Source organism: Apteryx mantelli, chromosome 1 (assembly GCF_036417845.1).
Source record: "Apteryx mantelli isolate bAptMan1 chromosome 1, bAptMan1.hap1, whole genome shotgun sequence".
In the NCBI taxonomy this organism is placed as follows: Eukaryota; Metazoa; Chordata; class Aves; order Apterygiformes; family Apterygidae; genus Apteryx; species Apteryx mantelli.
This window is the reverse complement of record NC_089978.1, coordinates 39771089-39795261: the sequence shown is the minus strand read 5'-3', so window position 1 is coordinate 39795261 and position 24173 is coordinate 39771089. Positions and strand designations below refer to the sequence as shown.

General features: G+C 38.7%; 1 protein-coding gene across 1 annotated transcript in view; it reads left to right on the top strand.

Annotated features, from left to right (window-relative positions):
* The first annotated feature begins 9919 nt into the window (after positions 1–9919).
* The window catches only part of DIAPH3 (diaphanous related formin 3), a 248214-nt gene continuing 233960 nt past the window's right edge, over positions 9920–24173 (top strand). Inside the window, exons 1-2 of the mRNA XM_067292601.1 lie at positions 9920–10069; positions 17582–17614. Of these exons, the coding sequence (XP_067148702.1) occupies positions 9920–10069; positions 17582–17614 (183 nt within the window). The remainder of the gene's footprint in view (positions 10070–17581; positions 17615–24173) is intronic.

Here is a 24173-nt window from a genome sequence, read left to right as displayed (position 1 = left end):
TGAGCTTTTTGCCCCGCATGCTGCTTGCTCAACTGCATGCTGTTTCTCTTCAGAGAGCCCTACAACTTAGTGCTCTCTTCCTATTTCCAGCTAAGAATGCTAAAAGGTTAGTCAGTGCACTGCTCTTTATGGTGTATGCTTTGAACCACTTTTTGGGACAACATGCTTCCTTTTTCCCAAAGAAAGCTGTTTTGACAGTCACATAACATCCATCTGAACCACGTGTCTGGACTATCACAGCTTGGCCTTCTTTATTAATGCCTCGATAGAGTCAGCATTCCGCAAGCCTGCGCCACCGGGCAGCTCATCACATTCCCTCTCTTTCAATGGGACAAAAAGAGGTCTTTGTTGACACTTTTCTAGCTGGTAGACTGAATCTACCCAGTGTTCAGATCTGAAACTCACACAACATAATGCTAAATAACAGCTTTATGTGCACTAAGCATGGTACAGTGATTGAATCCCTGATGACTCCCTGCTTGATATTTAATCTTGTCAAAGGTTATTCTAACTTTCTTGAGGAGATTTCCTCTTCATTGGTACCTGATTCTCCAAAACAAGGTGGATGGTGTCATGAATGAAGAGGAATGGGGAACCGATGGGGAAAAGGAACTATATATCCTTTTTCAGAGACTGACAAGACAGTTATGGATTTTTTTCAGATTAAAGCTGCTTGTAGAAGTAATAAATGAAGATCTTGAGCAGAATGAGGTGACTCATGAGACACAAATAGGGCAGATCCTTGCATATACTGTACTCCACATCACAGGAAAGAGGGAAGACTTTAATTCTGCCAGACATGCTGTTGTAGACAAGCATAAAAAACAATCAGACTTTTATTGGGCAGCAATCTTCCCCTATGACACATAGTCCAGAAACTCCATGTCCAAGCTTTTGTCAGATCAATGTAAGTTACTGTCAGGGCACTAACAGGTCCTGCTGGCCCTGCCCAGTCTCCCCCAGGGCCTCCCCACATCCTGTCCATGGGCACAGGACACCCTTTTGGCTTAGCCCAGGGCCATCAGTCCCCACCTGAGCAGTGCCCATCTCCAGCTCAGACATGCTCATGCTTGGCTATGGACCCCGTTGATCCTGATCTGGGGATTCACTTCCTGACTTGCCCTCATCACTGTGGACCTGCCCAGTGATTACTGGGTGGTATCTGACCCCAGTTATTGTCACTGCACCTCATCGTGACCCTGACCTGTGCACTGACTTTCTGGCTTGACCTTGGACTTGCCTCATCACTGTCAGCTTACCTGATGATCCGGACTCTCAGTCGAAACTGGCTGCCCTGCTTGCCTTGCTCACAGGCGGTGGGAAAGGCCCTGGCTGGGGAGATCCCTGTCCTGTCAGTCCAGGGATCCCCCGTGGCTCCCGGCTTCCTCTCCCTTGGGGAACAGCTGTCCCTCACTGCACCCTGACACACAGAAGCTGAGATTTTGCTCTCCCTACATTTTCTATTTATTTATTTATTTTTAACTTTTCTTTGCAAGTACATTCTGGTTTCAGAAGTCTTTTTTCTGCAAGGTGTTGCTACAATAAACTAAAGACATTCTGAGTGAATGTTGCCAGCTGAAAGGCACACCTGTAATAATTACAGCAAAATTTCTCTCCTTTACCAACCTCTCCCTGCTGCCCAAACCAAATTACTGACAATAGTTACATCTTCTAAGTCCCATAGGATGCCCTGTGTATCACAGTTCAACATAACCTCCCTAATTTCAGCAGGAATACTTTGTAGGCCAGGTTTAAATTACACATTAGTAATACTAGTAACACTTTAAATTACACATTTGTAATACTAGCATGTAACACTGACTTTAAAAATAAATGAAAGCATTAATTTTTCTTAACCACCAGCTTTAATTTATTATTACATAGCTGAAGGAAAAAGGAAACAACAAGTTTGTCCTGATTCATACCTGCCAGAAAATAAACTTCTTAGAAGAGACTTGGTAGCTGGAGGAGTACTTGTGATACAAAGTACACCCTGCAATCTAGTACATTCTTCATCTTCCTATGGCAAGAGATGAAGCTTCTGCCTACCATAAGAATAACAGCACATTGTACTCTACGCAAGTGTATGATTACACATGTTAAAGAGCAATTAAAACCCAGTCTGTTTATAGAAACATACCAGGGAACAGAGGGTCAAAAAATAATGTGCAAATGGGACAGCAGTAAAGTAACTTCCCTAACCCACAATGTATATTTTATACAGAATATATTTCAGTAATTTCCAAAGATGATTATTTTTTTCAATAAGAGGAAGCATTTCCTCTTAATGTACCTGTTACAGTACTAATTGTAGCTGAACAATTAAGTAGCAGTGACCATGAAACAGTTACATGCATTATTCTTGCAAGAGGAAAAACTACAATGATAAACTTAAAAAGGTGGATTAGAGTAAGGAAATCAGTCAGAGAGAAATAAAAGCTATATAAAAAATAGAGTCAATTTTGAGCCTTCCTCAATATATAATTAACTCACAAGAAGTATTATATCTGTGCATACATATAGACATACAGGTATAAGCATACATATAGCACATGTATGAAAATGATACAGATTATATGACAAGGGATTTTTGAAAGGAGACATTATCATGTCCTAGTAGAAAGTAATATGAATTATTACAATTAATAATGAAGGATGGACTCTTAGAAGAAAATTTGAAAAGGGAAACATAAAAAATGATTGAAATATATTAGAAAAAGGAAACCCATGAGAAATTCAGTGAGTTATCAAGAAATGACGGCATATAATTACTTCACAGTATTCTGACATAAGCCTAAAAAAGTTTATAGTAAATACCCTGAAAAGTCTTTATGCTCAATCACTACTACGGACCTTTAAATCCACAAAGAGCATCATCAGAATTTTCCCCTGTGGAAACATATTTATTTTCTTTCAGAAAAACATAACTATTTGCAATAGCTTAACTAGAAACAGGTAATAGCATAATAGTAGAATAGACAGGGTTTCAGCAATTAATTTAATTCTTTAGGTGCCTCTGAAAATCCCACACTACACATAAAAGTATGTAACATAGTTTTTATTGCAGCCCATGACACTCAGACCACTTACAATTTATAATTTATATCAGCTGTCAGACTTGGACTAGTCACTTCTACTAGAGTTAAAGTGCAGATAATTTGGTCTATAATTAAATTACAAATCTGAACTTTATGATAATGTAGTATGGAAATGTATCCTAAATAGTGCCACAAATCACACCTCCAATGTTCTCATAAAGATCCATTTGATGTACTGTCTAATGGAATACTTTACTGTTTTTTTTTTTCTCTCTCTATCTAGGCAGTATCTTGAAAGAGGTATATTAAATTTCCCCAACTGAAAGAGAGGCTACCCTAAAGTATTTTGTGAAAAATTATTAACAACATGTAATCTATAATAAATTAATGAAGCAAACTCACTTTCCTACTTCTCATATTCTCATTTTTAATAGGTTGACTTTGAAAACTTCAAAAAGGAGGATGGTGCTATTCAGACTACAACTACTTCTGATAGTCCTTAATTTAAACTCTAGTTAGAAAAGAGAGTGAATAAATCAGGGTTACTGCTATGGACTTGGTTTCAGTTACCTACTGTATGTAAAATTTTGTTTGACATTTCAAAAAGTTATGACCGATATAAAAACAAGAACAGGATGGTGACATATGCCATCTTCAGGGATGCCTTTCCCATCTTTACATTCTCGAGTAAAGACAGCTATACCAGCAGAATCTGCTACAAGCATTGGCTCTGTTGTTTTCTTCACTGACAACTCTCATGTAATAATTAAAATGTTATAAAAGTATTTTAAAGGCAATTTCAGTGAAAGCTTCATTTCATGTTGAGTCATCTAATTACTTCTTTTCTAGCTGTCATGAATAACTGAAAAACAGTCTTGATGTTTTTTGGCCTCCTCTAAAAACTTGATTTTTTTTCTTTTATAACAGGTGCAAGATAGATGCTGCCTTGATATTTAACACTGATACTTACCATTGTACATGTGTGACTGCTCAAGACGCCTAACGATAAAGAATCAAAGTCAACAATTTTCTGAGTTACAAATGTATTTCTGTTGGTAGCAGAAATGAATTGTAAGAAATATAATGACCAAAATATTCTTTTTTTATTAAAAAGGGAAGATAATGACTGTTTTAAAAAATCTCTGAACTAGTATCTTCTAAGGACAAGCACTGCATGTGCGAAGAGGACTAACTAGTTCAACTGCACCAAGTCTGTGGTGCTTGCCTCTACAAATAATTCAATGTACCAGATAGCATTTTCTTTAAGTATCTGTCCTGTCATAAGGCCCTGCTTCTGCCCAAATATTCAGAAGAGAAGTGTTCAAATAAATAGTAACTAGTACATACATAGTTGTCTGCTAGGGTGCCAATAGGTGATGGTAAACAAGTATCTGGAGTAGATTTAACTGTAAGCAGCACATTGGGCTGTCAGACAGATGGGACTAGGAACATGATTAAAAAATAATAATAATAATAATAAAAAGACAGTAACACATAAAATCCTAAAGCTCTACATTGCAAGTAGCAAGCAACAGGAGTCTCAGACAAACGTACCCAAGGACACCGGTGCAGCTGGGAATGATACATCCTGAGAAAGTACAGATAAACCAGCAGAAGCCAGTGGGAACCAAGGTTAAGGGCTAGACAGCTTTTCTAAACAAGTAGCAAGGTACAAGGCATGACCGCTGCGTGCGTGATCGGTGCAATGATTGGCTACCTGTGACATAATCTGTATGAACCACCAATCAAGGGTCAAGGTGCCGCATGCCTGCACCTATAAGGTGGGCAAATTGCTGAATAAAGTTGGAATTGAACCTGCATTCTGTGAATGCGTATGATTCTTTCCCGTCACTCCCGTGGACCGCGACACTACATGAGCAAAAGGATCTTATTACCAAAAAGAACCAAAGGAACCAGAAAGAAAATTAATTTTTTTTAGGCTTTACCATAAACTCAGTCCTCAGATTCCCTTTCAGTAGATTCATAACAAATGGAAGTCTTCTTGCCTGAGAGCTTACTCAAAGGAAAGACTCAATCCTTTACGAGAATAAAAGAATATTAAACCCCCAAACTCTTTTTCCTCACAGGTTAGTAAACTTGTAACTCTGTAACTATTCGTAACTAAATTCCTAACCATGTAACTGAATATAAGAAAATGTCTAGTACCTTTTTCCCTTTTAAGAACTTCATACTAGTGTCTTACTAGGCTGAAAGACTCCAGCTCCTCCCATTTTCTGACTGATAATCACGGTCTTCTGGCATAGAGTTCTAGCCATAAATTTTCATATTTCCTAACCTAAGACCCAAACAGATACCAGAGATAACATGTACTAGTATATTGGTAGTGGTATTGACTAAATGACAATCAAATAATGTCAAATGTGTCCAAAACACAATTCTAGCTCTTCGTTTTGTAGGAAAAAGCATAGTGAATTTTCTTCAACATAAATTTATTCTTTGAGCAGAGAATGAATTTTCTCTTAATTTGTTCATTTATTAATACGATAAACTTGTTAACAGCCAGGTTCCTTAGTGAATTTAATACAGGAACTATTTCAATTTTTATGCACAATTATCTTAATAATGGAATAATAGGATTCTTGAACTTCCCATGCTGTGAAAATTAAGAAACATCTTCTCCATAGGCTTCATTTAAGGATAATGTTTTACAGTTAATTTAAATTATTAATGACTGCTTTTGCAATATGAAAATGCAACTTTTAGGGTTCTTTAGACAACAAAAAGTTTAAGTTACACTTAAATGGATCTGTCATGACATCATATGTACTTCAGTAAAATATCACTCCATCTTTACAGTTAATTTGCACATCATAATGAAATCAATGGTAATGGTTCTGGGGCATGAGAGAGACATCGAATTCATCAAAAATTATTATTGGCAGACTATTTAAATGCTAATTATTACTTACACAGTTGAAAAGATATGGCAGAACTGAGGCCGCACTAATGGAGCAGAAGCTTTAAAACACAGCCTCCTTCTGAAGATGAGGACTGATCTTTTGTGAAACAACGATGCTTTCTCAGTGACCTAAGGGAAGGTTGTGGTTATAGCACTTATACATTCAGGACTTCAGCAGAATTCTGAAATACTAATGAAGTCTATGAGGTTGGACCATGCTAATGCTTTTAGCACTAGTTGCTTTGGGGTATACAAGCAGAAGCCAACTAGGATTTTGAGACACTTAGCTAAAATTTTGTTACTTTCTGTAACAGACACAAGAGTTTGTATCTTTGACGTTAAGTAAAGAATGGTTTATTTTATTTTAATAAAGGGCATATGGACTTTTAATGGAATAATTACAGCACTTATTTTGTGTTATGTGTTAATTATACATGTCTAGTAGGCAAAAGGGATGTTTAAGCATCATTTGGCTCTGTAAGACATGAAGACAAGCTGTGTTTTTCCAACTTATTTTATATTAGCACTATGGGTTTGGCAATATTATAACATAGTAGTGGTGTAACTACTACATTAACTGCTAGAATAAAGTATGTTAGGATTGGTGTAAGATAAATATTCAATGGATATGACTTACAAGTATCTATGCAATTTTGCTGGATTTGGGATAGAAGAACCTGTCTGATGCTTTTCATTAGAGAAAAGAGCAGCTATTTTTCTGAAAAGACACTTCTCTCTGTCATTCATCTTGCTTCTGCTAAGCCAAAGGAACTGTGGCTCTGGAAGGCTTTGCTTGTTAGAATACTTAAGTAGTGTTAGCAATAAAGAGCATTAAACTTGTATGCTTGCTCTATAAAAACAACAAGATTGCTCACAAAATCTTTCATAACTTTTATGTGACAGTTTAGGAAGATGAACCTAATTAAAGGACAGTTAAGTAACTGCTTTATCTTCTTCTAATAGTGAAGAACTAGTCGTCTCTGAATGAAATATGGAGTACTGCCTAAACTCAGTCAAAAGCCAGACTACACATGCTGTGCACAGGGATTTATTTGGAAAACTGCCTCCCCAGGACAATGAACATCCAGGGGGTATTCATTTTGTTCATTCATTAGACCTGAGTCAGAGTATAAAAAAAGAGACTGGGAGTAGAGCTGGGAGAGTCTAGTTAAATCCAGTTCAAGGGCCCAGTTTTGCAAAAATCCATATGTTTAACTTCATGCATTTGCTTTGTCTCACACATTTTTACAACTGAGAAACTCTCATTCCAGAACAAAAATAATGCAAAACTGCCAGGCTATATGCATACCCAGACAATACACATGCTATGACTAAGTACGATCTCTGAAAAATTATTATGTATTCTATTCTTTCGCACTCTTTCTCCTTGACCATGATTAATCTTGATCAACTAAGCTGTTGCGTAGCTGTAGGAAAGAGCATATTTCTTCCATGAAGCACCTAACAAGTACAAGAAGGGTAGTATAAAATAATAATTGACCAAAAGTACTAACATTTATTTTTGGCTTAGTAAAATTTTTTAATAAATTATTCTCTTCAGTGTTTCTCTATTATTGCAATATAGTACTTTGATATATTGGCACAAGCCATTGCATTTTACAACAGTGCAATTAGGAGGTCCATTTAAACAGCTTTATCATACACATACATAGACTGATTAATTTTCTAATCAAATGTTCCAGGAAATCATTAACCATGGCATTAAACAGTGTTGTGCTAATTATACTTTCCATGAAGAATTCCAATCTAAATTCACAATAAAAAAATCTATAGAGATGTGTCAAAGAACAAATGGTTGGATCTATACAAATAATTCTAGCATCTCCAACTCTAAATAAACCCATACCTGCCTAATGTTGGGACCTGGTACCACAAAGGTCCAATTTGGGGCTGAATTCTCTTGCACTTCTCCACATAACTGTAGCCATTACATTTTGTAGGAAATTGCCTGTGTAAGTCATGCTGAAAGATTGAGATCTTTACTCTTTCCATGTCACTGAATTGTAATGGAAGCCATTCAAATCAGGTGAAAAAGTAAACACATTTTTTTGCCGGGGGGGGGGGGGGGGGAGACCAATATTATTTTTACTGCATTCAAGATAAACAAAACGATAAAAAGAACAAGGAAACCAAAGGAACTTTTTTATTGAATTACAGAAGAAAAAGGAAAACTTGTGCTATTTTATAAAGTAGTTTTCAGAAGTGAAACAGGGAACATTGAGATTTGGAAATAAATTTCCCTCTAAAGATGTCTTCAATTTTCATTATTATTCTAACTACTGTTAACTGAAGATAAATGCACGATATTGATTGCACTGATGAGAATTCAATTATTTCTAAAGCATATAGCATTTGTGTATTTCCCCGTAAAATACAGTTTTGGTGTTTTTTCTGTTACTGAAAGCAAAAGATTGAATTAAGTAAATTCAGACTGTAGGTACACCTCTGTTCTTTTGGCCTTGCTAGTACAGCTAATAGCCCTCAATAAAGACTGCATCCATCGGAAGCCAATGAAAAATTGCCATTTTTTAAACTGGGCTTTTCTCTCTCTTGTGTTTTTCTGCATTCGTGAACCAGTACTAGTAAACTGGTCTTTATGAGTCAATTCCTTAAGTAATAATAATAAGTTAAATAGTTAATCGGCTAATCAGCTCACACAGCTCAAACACTAGCTCAATGTATAAAACTGGAGTTTGTACTAAATCCAGCAGTTTTTAGAAATTGGCATCTTAGGCCAAGCTGGTGCAGGACTCGGCCCATCCTTTGGCCCTAGGTGATCCAATCCCTTAGAAGAAAAGGCAGAAACTGGGAGGCAATGAGGTAAAAATCTTCCTTATAGGGCGTGCGCACCTTAACTCCTTAGATGGAGGCGGTTGTACCCAGAATCACAAGGATTTACCCACCTTCCTCCAGTATTTTAGCGAAGTCCCTCCTCCTCATGAGGGGGCCGGGGCTCCTCCCCGGACGAGTGTCCCCGCCACACAGGCTGTGGGGTACCTCGCTGCTCCCCCCCCCCCCCCCCCCGGAGGAAACAAGCGCCTCCGCCCCCAGAAGACGTTAATTTGACTGCGCACCTGCGCAGCTACGCGGGTGGGTAACGCCCTGCCCCGGCTGACCCTTACAGCAGCCATTCCCCTTGTTTTATCTTACTTCACAGTACGAAACTGCTTGGGGCCAAAGAAAACCAAACCAAACCAAAAAAAGCTAAAACAGACAACCCGAACTCTGAAGAAAACCCATGTGCACCCACAAACGCCGCAGACAGCGACGCCCTTCCCCGGCTGGCCCCGCAGGACCGGGACTAGCTCCCCTCCCCGGCGGCTCGGGACTACAACTCCCGGCATGCAGCGGCGGCCGCCCTCCGCGGGCCCGGGCCGCGCTGCTCTGTGGGACATGTGGTCCGGGGAGGCAGCGTGCGTAAACAGGTGCGGTCACTGGGGCTCCTCGATGGCGCCTTGCGAGAACGGCTGATTCACTGCAGATTGGCAGGAGGAGAGCCAATCGGTAAAAACGACATCGGCAGCCTGCCGCCGTGGATTGGTTAGCGTGGGGACGCCGGGGGCGGGACCGGCGGTGGCGGGACGATTCGGACGGCGGAGCATTCCTGGGCTCTGACAGGCGCCGGCGGCGGCCGTTGGAAGCGCGCGCCCCTGCCCCCCCCTTTCCCCCCGCCCCGCAGTCGGACGCGGCGGCGCCTTGCTCGGGGTCAGCCGCCGGGCCAGCGGGGAGCAGCCGCCGGCCACTGCTGCCGGGATTAGAGGATCCTCGCTAAATCCCTCACTGGGTGGCGGCGGCCCTGGGCGCCCCCTCCTCCCCCGGACGGCGCTGGGCCCGGCTAAACCGCTCTAATTAGAGCCGTGAGCGCCCGCTCGGCCGGGGCCGCCGGGGCCGAGCCCCGTCGTGGGCAGCTGTTCGCCCCGCTCCGCTGCCGGGCGCGGCCATGGAGGCGCGGCGGCCGCGCTACTGCGGCCCGTCCTCGCCGCCGGGCCGCGGCGGGAGGGAGAACAAGGCGCTGCGTCGGAAGGGCCCGCTGGGGGCCGGGAGCGCCGGCGGCCCCGAGGAGGCGGCGGACGGCAGGAAACCCAAATTCGTAAGTACGAGCCGCGCCCGGCCCCGCTGGGGCCGCCACGGCCCGGCGCCGCCCTGCCCCTCGGTGCCGCGCAGGCCGCCCGAGCTTAGCCCGCCGTGCGGTCCCGGGCCGGTAGGGAAAGCCGGGCTCGAGGCGGCCCCGTCGGCCTGGATCGGGCTTCCCGGTGCGCGCCTCTCCCTGGCGCTGTGCCTCAGCCTCCCGCGAGGGCCTGGCTCTGCTTTTTCAGGTCTCGCCTCTTTGTCCTATAGCTTCATTTCCTCGGTGCCTGTGCGACAGCTGCAGGCGGCAAGGGAAACGCAACAGGGCTTCAGCTCTAAAATGATGTTACTTGTATTAGAGGTGGATTTAAGTGACGTAAGTTGTGTTTGAATAATCAGAAGGCTTTTATAGCGGAAAAAACAAGCCTCTGAATTTAGGGGACAAGTAGAGTTCTCCTCCACAACCTCACCTTTCCAAGCTTTAGGCCAATATAGAAATTGGGAAGCTCAAAAGAGCTGACAATTGTTTATGAGACAATGTATGAGATATGCTTTAACGCCTTTCCCCCTGCCCCCCTTCCCTCCCAAGAGTAGCCAATTCTTATTTAGACATGAGGCAAATCCCAAGTATTAAAGCTGGGACAGATGTATTCTACAGGTCTTGCATCCATCACATGCAGAGCAGATGCATACTGCACTCGTATTTAGGTGATGCACTTGTTGGTCTTTGTGTTCAGCCAGCTCTGAGGCTGCCTGCTCTGAGCTGTGTTATGCTCCTACAGAATAACTACTGTAATGCATAACATGTATTAGAGTCTTGATTCTAAGGTCTCTTTGCATTGCATACAGTACTGGAGTATCTGCCATTTGAGAGCAGGATCCAAAGGTATACCGTACTTTGTATGAAGCTGGTTGAAGTTAACTGATAGCAATACTGAGCTGTGGGCTGAACAAACTACCCTGGAAGGCCACAACTTTTTTTTTTTTTTTCTTCTTCTTCTTCTCCTCTTTCCAATTTCTGAAACTTTTTAAGCAGGGATAACTGAGATTTTTTTTTTTTCTCAGTTCGGGAGAGCATCTTGTCAAACTCTACAGGTTATAAAAATATTTGATCTTAGACAGCAGTCCCCTTTTTCATCCTCTTAAGTAATCTCTTAAAGCAAAGATCTGACCCTCAGGTGCTGATGTGGAATTGAGAATGACAGTCCTCCTTCTAACCTGGATTGTGTTCTAGATACGCATTAGTTCACTGGGTGAACTTAAGGAGAGTAGTATCCCTTGTCTATAGAGCTGGGTTTGTCATCCATCTCTGGATGACAAAGTTGACCTCATTAACAGGTACCCTCTTTCTCCAAAGAAAATTCTGGTATAGTGTTAGGAAAATTTCTTGCTATTACTGCTTCACTTGGGAGGGGAGGGAAACCAAAGAAACCAACAGTCTTTAGGGTCAATAATTATAGCTTTTGATTCCAGTCAAACTGCTTCTTGAAGTATTGCTTTTCTGAATAAGCAAGCTTTTCAGAAGTAAATGTGAATTGTAATTCCTTAGTTCTCTCAGTTCTCTTACAGAATTATTAAAACAAAATAAAACAAAGCTCTTTTAAAGGAGTGATGATTAATTTTGAAGCAGTTAAAACCTCATCAACTTGGCTTTGTTCAGTAGGGCCAAAATTTTGGAGGAGTTCCACTCTTCCAAGAATAGAAGGCAATAATATTATATGGTAGTCTGGTACTTTAGCTTGTCCAAAGTTCTTACATTCTTCTTTGGAGGTTAGAGTTTGGGAAAAGGGGAAATGGATAAAAGGATGGCAGGGATTATGTCTGTTTTCTATGTATATATTGACAGGCAGGCTTTTGAAATTTATGGTGGGGGGTAAAAAGCAGCTGCCTGCCACTCCCAGTCTTTGATTTTTTTTTTTAATTAATTTATTTTTTTTTCATTCCCTCCTTTGAAATGTTTGGAAATCATAAGGGTGGTTGCTAGATTACTTGATTAGGTGACTTCTATTTGTGCTTTGTTGGGATTCAATCTTGTGGATGGTATTCCTCAAAAACGTCAACTTCAATTTCTAACTGAAGTTAGTGTTTCTACTAATTTCAGTATATCATTGACTAGGCTTCAGTGACTTCCAGATTGTATTTTTGATTAAGTTCCTTATTAAAAAAAAAAAAATCCAGAAGACTTTCTTGTTTGCACCAACCTGTTAAAAATAGAAAAATTAATACTTGCCTTTGACAATAATTGTAAATCAAAGAAAGATGTAGTTGAGAGAAAAAGCATTCTGTTTGACTAGCATTGATAGAGGAGAAAGGCAAGAAGGATCTCTATCGATGGCTTTAATTATGAAGTGACAGAATTATTGTTGCAGTTACACTGCAGTGTAAGACCTTGAATGTAAATTAGTCTTTTAAAGAAATGATTGCTGAACAGATGTTCCCTAAAACACTTTACTGCAGCTTTTTAAAACTGTATGATCCCTCATGCTGTTGTCTTTGTTGGTTTGAATTAACACTGTGGGTCATAATATTAAATTTTATCACTGTGTTCTAGCACTTTGTTATATAATCTTACCTGTAAGCATCAATTTTGAGTTTAACTCATCAGTGCCTAAAGAATATCATTAGGTAGAAACTGTTATGCCAAGATAATTTTGCTCCTTACTGCTTTTTGGACTGATTTCCAAAGTGTGTGTTTGTGTGTGTAAAAGACCGTTAAATAAATGCTGAAGTTGTACATTAGAAAAGTACGAAATACTGTTTGATTATACCACAATTCCTGAAGCGCTCTTATGGCTTGAGGTAAGAAAATTACCAAGTCAATATTGTGAGAAAGAAGATTCTTTCTAAAGTAACAGGGTCCACTGTAATCATCCAATTTACATCTCTGTAACCAAATCCACAGATTTCCTTGCATTTCTTGCTTCAGTCTTCTAGTTGTTTCAGCCAGAGAATAGCTTTCAGGGAAGAAAAGCCAGTGTTGAATCTGTTTAGTGATGGAATCCATGGCAGGGTGTGATAAGTTATATCCTCCTCACCTTCCTAATTTAAAAAGGTACAGAGGGGATTGTGTAATTATATGTACATCTTTAGTTTTGGTTATTTAGTTTCATAATCCAGCTTTAAGTTGGCCAGCTCTTCTAAAACTAATTGCATTTTGATTAAGTACTCCTCTAACTTTTTTTTTTTCTTTTTCTCATAGCTACTTGTAGACTGCAAGCTACTCTTAATTTATCAAAGAAGCTATGCAGATTTTCTTGCCTTTGCAAGGAAGGCAAAGAAGAATATCCAAAAAAGGATTTGGGTGCCAAAATATCTTTTATGTATGTGGGGATTATTTAACTACCTTAGTGTGATGGATGGAATGCATGCTGAAATTCTTCCTTAGCACACTGACATTCTGTTACTCTGCATGCCTAGAGCTCCTGTCGTACTGGTAAGGCTGTACGGCTGGGTGCTTGTCTGGCCTCCAACTCCACTGATGTTCTACAAATCAGACTTTTTCTTCCCTGATGACATACTAACAATGACCATCCCTGCCAAGCATGATCCGAGTTCCAGTACAAAACATAGGTGTTTTCATTCAGAAGTTCAGATGAGTGATGTCGTTCTGTGTTTATAAGATGGTGAATAGAGATATCTTATTAGGTGGGAGAATAGAGATGCTGCCCCTCTGTACAGTCTAATGGTTTGATAGAGTGCCCAAACCTTTAGACTGTACCCTGTACTGTTCCAGGATATTGTTCATTCTTTCCGGCCCAAACTGAGCTGTTTTGCTGGAGGAAAAAATACCACACTCCTGAAAGATAGTCTTAGATGGGAAGATGGCCCTGTCATGGTTTCTGGTACTGTTTTCCTGGATTGTTTTTTGTACTGCATTTAGATATAACTTTGTTTGTAAATATGCATGTGCAAAGGTACAGAAATACATGTAATCACATAGAAGATCAAAGAAGTACTGTTGATCCAATTTAAGTGGATTTCTCACTGTTTCACTTCACTGTCTCTACCCAGAGTTGGCTAGAGTAATCATAAAGATGATGGCTTAAGTTGTTAAACTCTGTCTTGCAGATTCAAATTCCACTTCTTATGTGTGCTACAAAACTGTTTGTTTGGATATGCAACATAAGATCATCCCCTTCTGTACCATAATAGGATCCTTTATTGTGTAATACTAAACAGTCCTTGGCTTGCTTTCTCTAGCTGGGTGCCATAGAAGTTGCATCACATGGCTTCCTCATATGTGACCATTTTAAAAGGCACTTTCTCTGTTTTGTGGATAGTCTGCTACCTCTCTGAGCATGTGTTGTGAACCTTGGTTTTTGCATTCTATCGTACTCATCGGTATTTATTAAAGGCTTTCACTGTCTTTGGTCAGAGCTTATTAAGAGAGCTGATTAAGAACACTGTACCATACACTGATTGTGTGTATCTTGTCCTGTCAAATCAGTTACTTATCAGTATGCCTGGTGGGTATTTCCTTTAATAAGGGATAATTCCATGTCAGGTCTTTGCATGCTTTAAAATCATGCATCTATACACCTCTTTTTACTTATTATTTGGCTTTAACAGAACTGCTTCTCCTCAATTCCTTCATGTCCCAAGCTAAAAAGCAAGTTAGCCTGGAAAACTTCATTTCAAAATGTAACTTTTTGAAAACAAAGTAATGGTGATACTTATGCTTTTTCCAACTGTAGGTGCCACTGATATATACAAATTTAGACTTTCTAAGAGCCCTAGTCAATTTCTTAATCTCTTCATGTTTTTATCTCTTTGACTAGAATGTTTACATACTTAAAATGCTGTTAACTTGATTTTCAGTTTCACGTATCTAGTTTCTGTGTGATAATCAGACTAGAAGAATACTTTTACATAGCTTTTATGTTCTCACAAGCAATAATTCTTACTTTTCTGGAGTAGTTCATGGAAGGCACAAAATAGCATATTAGTATTTTCATCTACTGCAAAGCAGCGCCTGTCTGTAGGCTCATATTATGTTTTTAGCAACAACTGTGGATTGAGGTGGAAAAGGTCATCTGAGTTTTCATGTTCTAACTAGCATCTCTAACTGGAATGTGATGTAACAAAATTCACAGAATAAGTCTTCCAGATGTCTTGTTGCAAGTCATACAGTGCTTTAATATTAAAGTTCTAGAAGCTCTGAACACTAGGTTATGGTTTTTGTAGGGTTCCTAGTACTTTCTAAAGAGATCTGTAAATATCTGGCAACTTTGGAAACACTGTAAGTGCTAGCTAAGTAGCAGTTACTTTCAAACCAGGCCTCATAATGCTGTCTGCGTATGCTCTTATGCTGATATTTTCAGGCTTATGCACTGTGGGTAGCCAGTAAGCTGAGGAGAAGCAGGCTTACAAGACTCATAGCTGCATATTAAGTTTCTTAAGTCATTATGGAGACCTAAGTTGGTTTCATGGTAGTCTTTTTCACTAAGTAGTCAAATGACTTAAGTTGGAGAGATGCCCTGATGTGGAGGGTAGAGAACTTTCAGCCTTTCTCACACTAAATTCCACCGCTAAATTTCAGCTTAAAGGAATGGTACAAGGTTGATTTGAACCATCCCATTAATTTTTGCCTTTTTCAAAGAACAAGCTCTGAACCTGAAAAATATTGTCTTGATACCATGGATGATGATGATGATGTTGATGGTGTTTTCTATTAAGCAGTTGCAGAATATCCAGTATCTGTTTCTAAGTGACAGTGGGCCTGATATTGTGTTTCCTATGTCTGTTTAGTGGAATGTATGTGAATGAGCATCTCCTCTCAAAATCCCCTCTCAAAAGATGTAATGCAAAAGACTTCCATTCTAAGTAGATTACTCACTGTCCTACCATGAGCTTCACAGTGATGACTGTGCATTGCCTAAGGCTTAGGTGTTCCAGCTGAGAGCATGAAAAAGGAATAAGTATTTGTTATTGCTACAAAGTTTCATTTTAAGACTGGATGTTAGTGTTTTCTTCCTGCTGTTTTAATTACTTCAGCATAGAGGTGTTCTTCTAAGAACTTGCTAAATGTAAATTAGGGGGCTCTCATGCGAATGGCTAGCTAAAGTTAGGACTCATGCTATCTTTGTTACTATCTGCAAAACGAGAAGAACCAGTTATAAACCCCAGCTCCACAGCAGTGTGTGGGACAAAAGTTTGATCTGCCACTACAGTGGTGGAACAACAGTGGGAAGACTGAGATGGAAGATTCTCCTGACTAGAGGTTGAAATGTTCTCCCTTTTGTTATCGTTGTCATTTTACTACAAATGCTCATCTGCTGGAATGTGGAAAGGATCATCATAAATGTTCAGTACTGACATAGCTCCATTTTTTTTTTTTTAATTATTGATGTTAGAACTTGCAGCTTGTCACTGAGTGCCGAGCGTTTACTCATACTTGAATTGCTTTTTATTTTTAACTTCATAGCCTTTCATCAGACACTTCTTTAACAGTTTCCCAACAATACTAATAAGCTATCATAGTGTAGTATTTGACTTAACACAAAGTTTGTCAGTGCTGAGGGAAGGGCCAGTGAAGATGTTTTTAGCAACAATTCTTATGTGTTGTTGATTTGGTGAAGACACGGTAGGGGTTCCCAGATCTGAATAGCTTGGATATAGCCATTGACAATCACTGTGACTACTGCCAAGCTTGTGCACCAGGCAGTGATTACATGTGTGTAGTGACGGGAGTGAAAGGTTAGGTAAAGAGTCCATCTCGCCAACTGTGTGACTTTAGATTCTCCCCTTTTCCCTTCCAAGCCTGTTCTTATCTTCTTCATATAAAACTGTAAATGGGATCTCTCTGACACTGACTCTTCAGTCCCCTCTCTTCTTCAGTGCTGCTCTTAGGTTTTGTACAGGACCTGGGTGCCCTCGCACTTGCTGTGCTTGTCTCTGTGCAGCGCAAGAGAGTTGGGTCAGGAACTGCTGTTTCGCACAGCAGTGAGTGATAATTTAAAGCTTTTTGGATGTTACTACTAATTAATTCTTGTGTGGGTTTCTGCTAATAACTGCATTCTCTGCTTGCCTCACTGGCATTGCTTGAGGGCAGTTAACAGTCTGAATTGTTGAATATTGTAACTTGGCAGTCTGAGTTTTGAACTGTTGAAAAGTTCTATGGTTGTTGGTCACAGTTTAAAATCTCTTGGCTGTGGGGGCACCACCAAGGAATTGACCATTCTGCAGAGATGTAATTTTAATCACTAGATTATGGGCAGTTCTTCTGTTCTGGTGTATTTAGCTATAAATGTGTTATAATTTGCATGAAGTTGTATTTGGTGTAAGTCTGCATGGTATTATTCTATGTAAGGTTTGGATTACTGCATTTTTGAATGTACACAGTTGTCCAAAATAACTTGCTGTGCACTGTAAGCCAACAAAGTACAGCTTGCCAAGGAAACTAGTACTTCAAATGCCATGATTCAATACTGTTGAACTTGCACTTTTTTTTTTTTGGAGTAACTGCAACTATAACTGACACTTATTTTTTTTAATTGTGTGATTGTGACATGACTTTTTTTTCTTTAATTTACAGCATTTAAATATCAAGACACTAACAGATGATGTGGTAAGACAAATTAAGTTTTGCTTTGGCTTTGCTAAGCTAATAACCTAATTGCTATTTCAATATAAATAACCTGGTTGCTCCAAGGAACTGTCTTAATTGGGATGTTAGCTTAGTTAATTGGTAAAATCTCACTAAACTGTTAATTATCTGTAATATGCTCAATGAAGGTAGCGTAATTCCGTGGATGGCTTTGAAGCATGTTGTAATCATGGCTAAATGAGTTTGGTGCAGATAATTGTACCAGGTGGTATGCAGTATGCTTAAGATATTATCTGTGTTTGCATATTTAATATTAAAGTTACTAACACTGGATGGCTACCTTAAAACACCACATTTAACAAACTAACAGTTGCTTGTAAAACTCATTAATGCTCACTTCAAATGTTAAATACATTGTGTCATGCTAACAGTGCTTTCCTCAAACTTCATCTGTCTCTTGATAGCAGCAGATGTTCTGCATCACAAAGTAGATTTTGCTTGTTATTAAGAATAGCACAGACAATGAAATATAGGTATATTTTTTGTTGGTGAGAACAGTTTTTCTTAAAGTGGATCATTCTATGGAGTCTTTGAATCACCTAGGAAATAACGTTCTGAAGGCATTTAAGGTTTAGCTATTATGACTTCAGTGTGTATTTTTTGTCACATAGTGCTCTTAAATACTTGTTCATAACTGAGGCAAAGTGCGGAGTTTTATGTTGGACAATATGCAACAGACTGCACTGAGAAACACTTTTTTTTTTTTTTTTTAACCTCAGAAAACAGTGATCTGGTTATTGCTGATCAGATATGCAAAGTTTGTAGTGTAGGGCATATTACCTCCACCTACTATTCATAGACTGTTGGACTTAAATTGTTTGTTGGTATTTAGAGGAGTTTCATGGGCTAGAAATGATTATGAATAAAATCGTTTGCAATACAACCCATATTTCCTAAACCTGTGCCTTGCTCTAGAGAGCAGAGAAAATTTTCAGTTCTCTTCAAATGAAAAACTACTTTTTGCAACCAAAACCTAATAATTTTGCTACCGCTACATAAAGGTTATAGACGTGGTGTACACAATCTTGCTGATTTACTTGTTGAAGAAGCTAGCGTGCTGCCTTGTGGCTCTTGTCTTCATAGATTATTAGACTCGTCTAACTTGTAATTTTAGCCACTACAAGTCAGCAGATTTATTGTGTTAGCTTCAATAATGAAGAAGAGACTAATGTCCCTGTAATAGGTGATTATTCATCTATTTTTTGTTCCTTGCCTCACATTCTTTCAGCATATCCTGAGAACCCTCTGTATGTGGCTCTGTCGACTAAAAAGTGACCTACTAAATAGTACCAGATTGTCCATATTAATATATCAATAGACTTTTAAGAAACAACAGCTGTGAAGTAAAAGACTAATAATAAGAAAAAATCTCAAATGTTGCAGTGGCTTACAGTTTTAAAGCTGGATAATTATTTTGTTCATTTGCTACTTCACCTTGGAACAAGAGTGTGTTTTCCAACTGATTTTTTTGTTGGTTTAATCTTCTTGTGGCAGGATCTGGGAAACAGCTAATAACAGGTATTTGAGTCCTAGGCAACTTAAACATGGCTCAGACCAGAGGGGTTTTGACATTTCATCCGTTTAATGGAAAAACTAGTGAAGTTATATTCCCCAAATTCCTTTTGCAGCAAGTGGGGAAATTGTAGTAAGAGAAGATTAAGAAGCTGAAGATTAAGAGTACTTGATTCTGTAGCTTTTAATGAAAGGATATATTTCCTTTCCTTTCATGGGTAATCACTTCCATATTAACTCTCTGCTGTATTACACGTTCTAAACTACTTATATTTTGTTACTCCCAGTCTGTTTACTACAAATATAGTATTGCATGACAGTGGCCAGAAACCAATGAATATGTATGCACTTTTCTGTTGCTGTTTAGATACATTTTTGTGAGCCTAAATTCAGACTGCATTTCAATATTTGAAGCTTAGTAGATTGTTTCCAAGATGATGCTGATGAATTCTGTACCTAGAATGAAGAATACTCATTGGGTTCAGAAACATCTCATTCTTAGAACACAGTCAATACATAACTGCATATTTACAAACTATGAGGACAGGAATCTTCCTTTCATTCTGCAGAAGAGGCAAGCAGGTATCCAACAAAATATCTACTTGCAAGATCACTGGCAAAACAAACCTATTTTCTCTCTCAAGTGCTTTGCTTTCCAACAGTGTTTTGTAAGGCTTATAAGAAAGATTAGAATCTGCATATTAACAAATTTTCATTAAAAAAAATCTGTTCCTATGTAAACAGAAATAATATGTATTAAAATTCCCTATAACATTAAGTTGGTTTGACTGATTTCATAGCAGCTGCTACAAAAATAACACAGGCTTTATAATCTCCTGGATACAGAGAAACAAGATTCAGAATAAAATACGTTCTACAGATTCAAGATGGGGCTGTGCATCGTCCTATACTCTGCAACTTTTAATTTTCCACCATTAGTTAAATGGTTTGCTTTGAAGAAAGGTAAAAACACCTCTGGGAGGTGAGCATGTTAGATATAAACCAAGGTGCACAGAAGAATCCTTCTGATGAGATGACTTGTTATGTAACCCTTTCTCCTACTAAGCTCTACTGCTGCAAGTCAAGTTTCTCATATAGTAAGAAGTTAATCTTGTAATAGAGCTACTTGACTGTCAAAGGACTATACTATTTTTTTTTTAATTTTTTTTTTTAATCCTTTGAAGCATCAAGGAGAAAAGGTAAGAGATATTTGACTCAGAATCTGTGGAAGTAATTTCTTTGATCTTATGTAAAATATTTTTGCCAGTAAGAGAAAATGGTGGTTTGTTTTTACTTCCAAAGGTACTGATGCAAACTTTTTTTTTCTTTATGTTCCCCATCCCCTAAAATTCAAAGCTATTTCAAATGAAGTCAAAGGAGTTGTCCAGATTTGTTCTCTCCTTCCCTCCCAGGTTATTCAGAATATTAATTCTTAGTCATGTCTCTAGATCAGGGTGGTATAGGAGACTTCCAGGACTGAGCTGTTGGCTTCTGTGACTGATATGACTGGTAAAATACATGAAAGACTGATCTATGCTGTAGTACTTGAGCAGATTTTCCAGACATGGAATTGTGCTTAGTGAGTATATAAATAGTGTGGAAATCTAGCAAATATAAACTTGAAAACTGGAGGGTGGTAGTACTTTGTCCCACAGATCTGTAAGGCAGAATGAGAGGGACACCAAATGAAAGAAGGAAAAGCTCTGCACAACACTCTTCTTATCTTTATCCCATCAACCAGAGAGTGAAGATTACCTACCTGTATATTTCATACAGAATTTTTCAGTTAAATTGTGCTTAAGTGATCTTAATCTGTCTTGATGTTTCTTGTGTGTGTTTCTTAAGAATGGGGCGGGGGGCAGAAAGAGAAAGAAGACTGTTTAGTACTTCTAGTAAGTCACTTTAGGCTGAAACAGGACAATTTTGTAATCCCACCTTTTCCTAATGAGGTATTAGAAGCAGTGGACAAACTACATGTTTCATTTAGTCAGAAGTTTTTTCTGGTACTGAGTTTTTTTTTTGTTTGTTTTTTGTTTTAATTTGGCAGTTAAGTTTTTCCTGTAATGCAGTAATATCTTCTGGTGATATATACTCCATAAACTTGTCTGATGTGGAAGGTTTGCTGTTTATCTGGCAAATAAAAAAATGCAAAAATCAAAATGCTCCAAACTGATTAGTTTTGATCTGCAGCCTTAGATCAATTCTCTTTTGTGGTAACTGGTGCACTTTGTCTAGGTGGAATAATATCCTTATTTCCAGAGGATTAAAAAAGGGGGAAAAAAAAAAAAGTTTGTCAAGACACCTTAAAGATTACTGGAACACTGGAGGTGCTAACTGAAGTACTGATTGCAGGAATTTGATTTTTAAACATCTTTATTCATCCTTGCTAACCATGCTGCTCTTCCTATTAATGATGAGTGGGATACTTGATAAGTATGTTTCTGTGCTTACATAAGATGTAGACTGACAAATACGATCAGGACTTGGAGGAAGTTCCAGGTTTGAACTGAGGAAACAGCTTTGCTGTCAAGATTTTCTTAAGAAATGTCTATAGATGCAGCTGATGCTGTTTGCCATAAGTCTGTAGCTATTGTGTCTGTGGGAACAGCCTTGTTGTTGCAACTGTGAACTCTGGAAGAAATATGCTACTAATAGAAGGTTTACTATTTAAAGAAACTGCAATTGTTTCGCCAAAACTAAGTACTCCATTTCTTGAGAGCCTATCGGTATTTCTAGGATCTCTGTTATTATGGACTGTGGAACTTTGTATTGCCAAATTCAAGATAGATGCTTCAAATGCATGCCAAAACAGTGTCCAAAACTGTCATATTTCATTTTATTAAACTTAGTGTGATCTCTGTTTGCTCATTTCAGTTGTTCCTTACTCTCTCCTCTGTGCTAATACTAAGCCTAGCCATGCAGGTTGTTCCCACTTGATTTGTTGGTTCCCAGAACATTCCCAAAGCAGAGGCATTAGCAGCACTACTCAGAAAATAACTCTGTTCTTTTCTCTTTGGATTATGGGCTATTCTAGGAGTTACCATCTGCTAATGGTTAATCGCCTTCAACCTAGAGTGCCCAGTTAACTGGGAACTGCTTAATTTTGGTTTTTATAACTGTTATTTCCAGGACTAACAAATGGTTCAAATTCTGATACTGTTAATAATAGCCTCAGTGAAGGAGAGCATTCTGTAAAGTTTGATAGCCAGCTTGTAGGCTTGAAGCCCTATGACTATTATTTGAAGTAACAAAAATGTTGTTCCCATGTTAAGAATATGTGACATTCATAGCAGGTTGACTATGAATGTATGGCCCTGCTGAGTAAAATAAATCTCTTTTCTGTGAGGAAGGAGACGTCCTTTCATTTAATCTTGATCCCACTGCATGCATCTCCTCTCCTCTCCTCTTGTCTCTCTTAGGAATGATGGGCCTTGAAAAAACTGTTGATACCCCCTATCTGTCGGTTGCTCCCTTTAAGTAATATCTTTAATATGACTGTTTTAAAACTCTGATTAGAAATTAAACCCCTGTGGGATTTGAACATTGCTGTGGTGATACTACCTTTATAATAAATTATCATATTTTCTTGTATTTCTACAAATAAAGTGTAGCTTGGATCTCTTTGGCCTGCCTGCTCAACCTTTTATACTTAGTCACATGCAAACTTTGTCATTCACTCGCGTGTCTTTTGCTGCCAAGAGATGAGTGAGACAGCTTTTCACTGTGTAGTGCAACTGTTTGCAGTACAGTAACTTTGTGTCTCATGTGCTGTAAGAGCCTGTTAATAATGTCTGGTTGCCATATTTAGTATCCGAAGTTGTAGCTTCACTAAACTTTGAGATGAACAGAGTACTGGAAGGAATGCTACCTTAAGACAGTTTTAAAATCTATTACAGTCCAAGGGGCTGTGCTAGAGTTTCTACCAAGACTCCCCTAGAATCTTTAGGGTTCTAAATATAAAAGGCTACTTAAAAGCTGCCTCGCAGTAACTCATGTTTATGTTGACCATAGTTTACTTTTTCACTGTATTTCAATTCTAACATTAAGATTTTTATTTCAGTTGCCCTGCCATGTTTGTCTCACAGAGAACAAACTGCCAGGCCAAAATGCATGGCTAATTAGAGAAGTTCCAGCCTTTGGCAGTAGGCAGCATAAAGACTAAAAGCTAAAGTATATGTAAACACCCCATTGCTTTAAATTCAAGTTTCTGAGAAAAGACTCCTCATGCCTTTCATGTTGGGGGTATAGTCTTGGGAGAGAACACTGTGAATTACATCTTTAAAAGCTTCTTTTCTGTCCTAGATCATTCTTCTTTCTCTCTCCTTTCTCTTATTCCCCCACCCCTGACACATTTAAAAAAAAAAGGAGGGGGGTTGGCCTGGAGAAGAAAGAAAAATCAACCAACCTTCTAGTACTATGCTTACCTTAAGGAAGCTCTTACTCTCTTCTTTTTCTTCTTCTTCTTTTTTTCTTGAAGTGCTTTTTATTATTATTTTTTAATTACTTTCATTTCTTTTTTTCAATATCATGTTATCTTTTAACTTCAGACCACTAAGCGGGCCATTCTATTGTTATATGGCCAGCTTATTTTTACAACTTAGGAGCTGTGAATAGCTTTTAATGAATATTTTTGCTGTATTTTTTTGTGCTTAAAATTTAATGGTTTTACTGTTGCTTCTTTTGCAAATATGTACCTGAAATAGATTTTCCTCACTAACACTGAAGTGCTATGATGATAAGAATACACTGTCTGAATTTCTGAGTTGTCACAGATTCCTTGTAGTATTTTTGTATACTGCATTAGAAACAGTTTTAACTTTCTTCTTTGAGTGGTCAGAAGCATTTAATTGCAGTCACTTTTTGTCTCACTCCTCACTGCCTTTGAACTTCTAACTTCAGCTCATCTTCCATCAGTGCATCAAAATAGATCTCAGTTTAGAGGACTTAAAAGGAACTTCACTACAGAAATACTTTGTATCAAGGCCACACAAAACACTTCCCCTCCCCC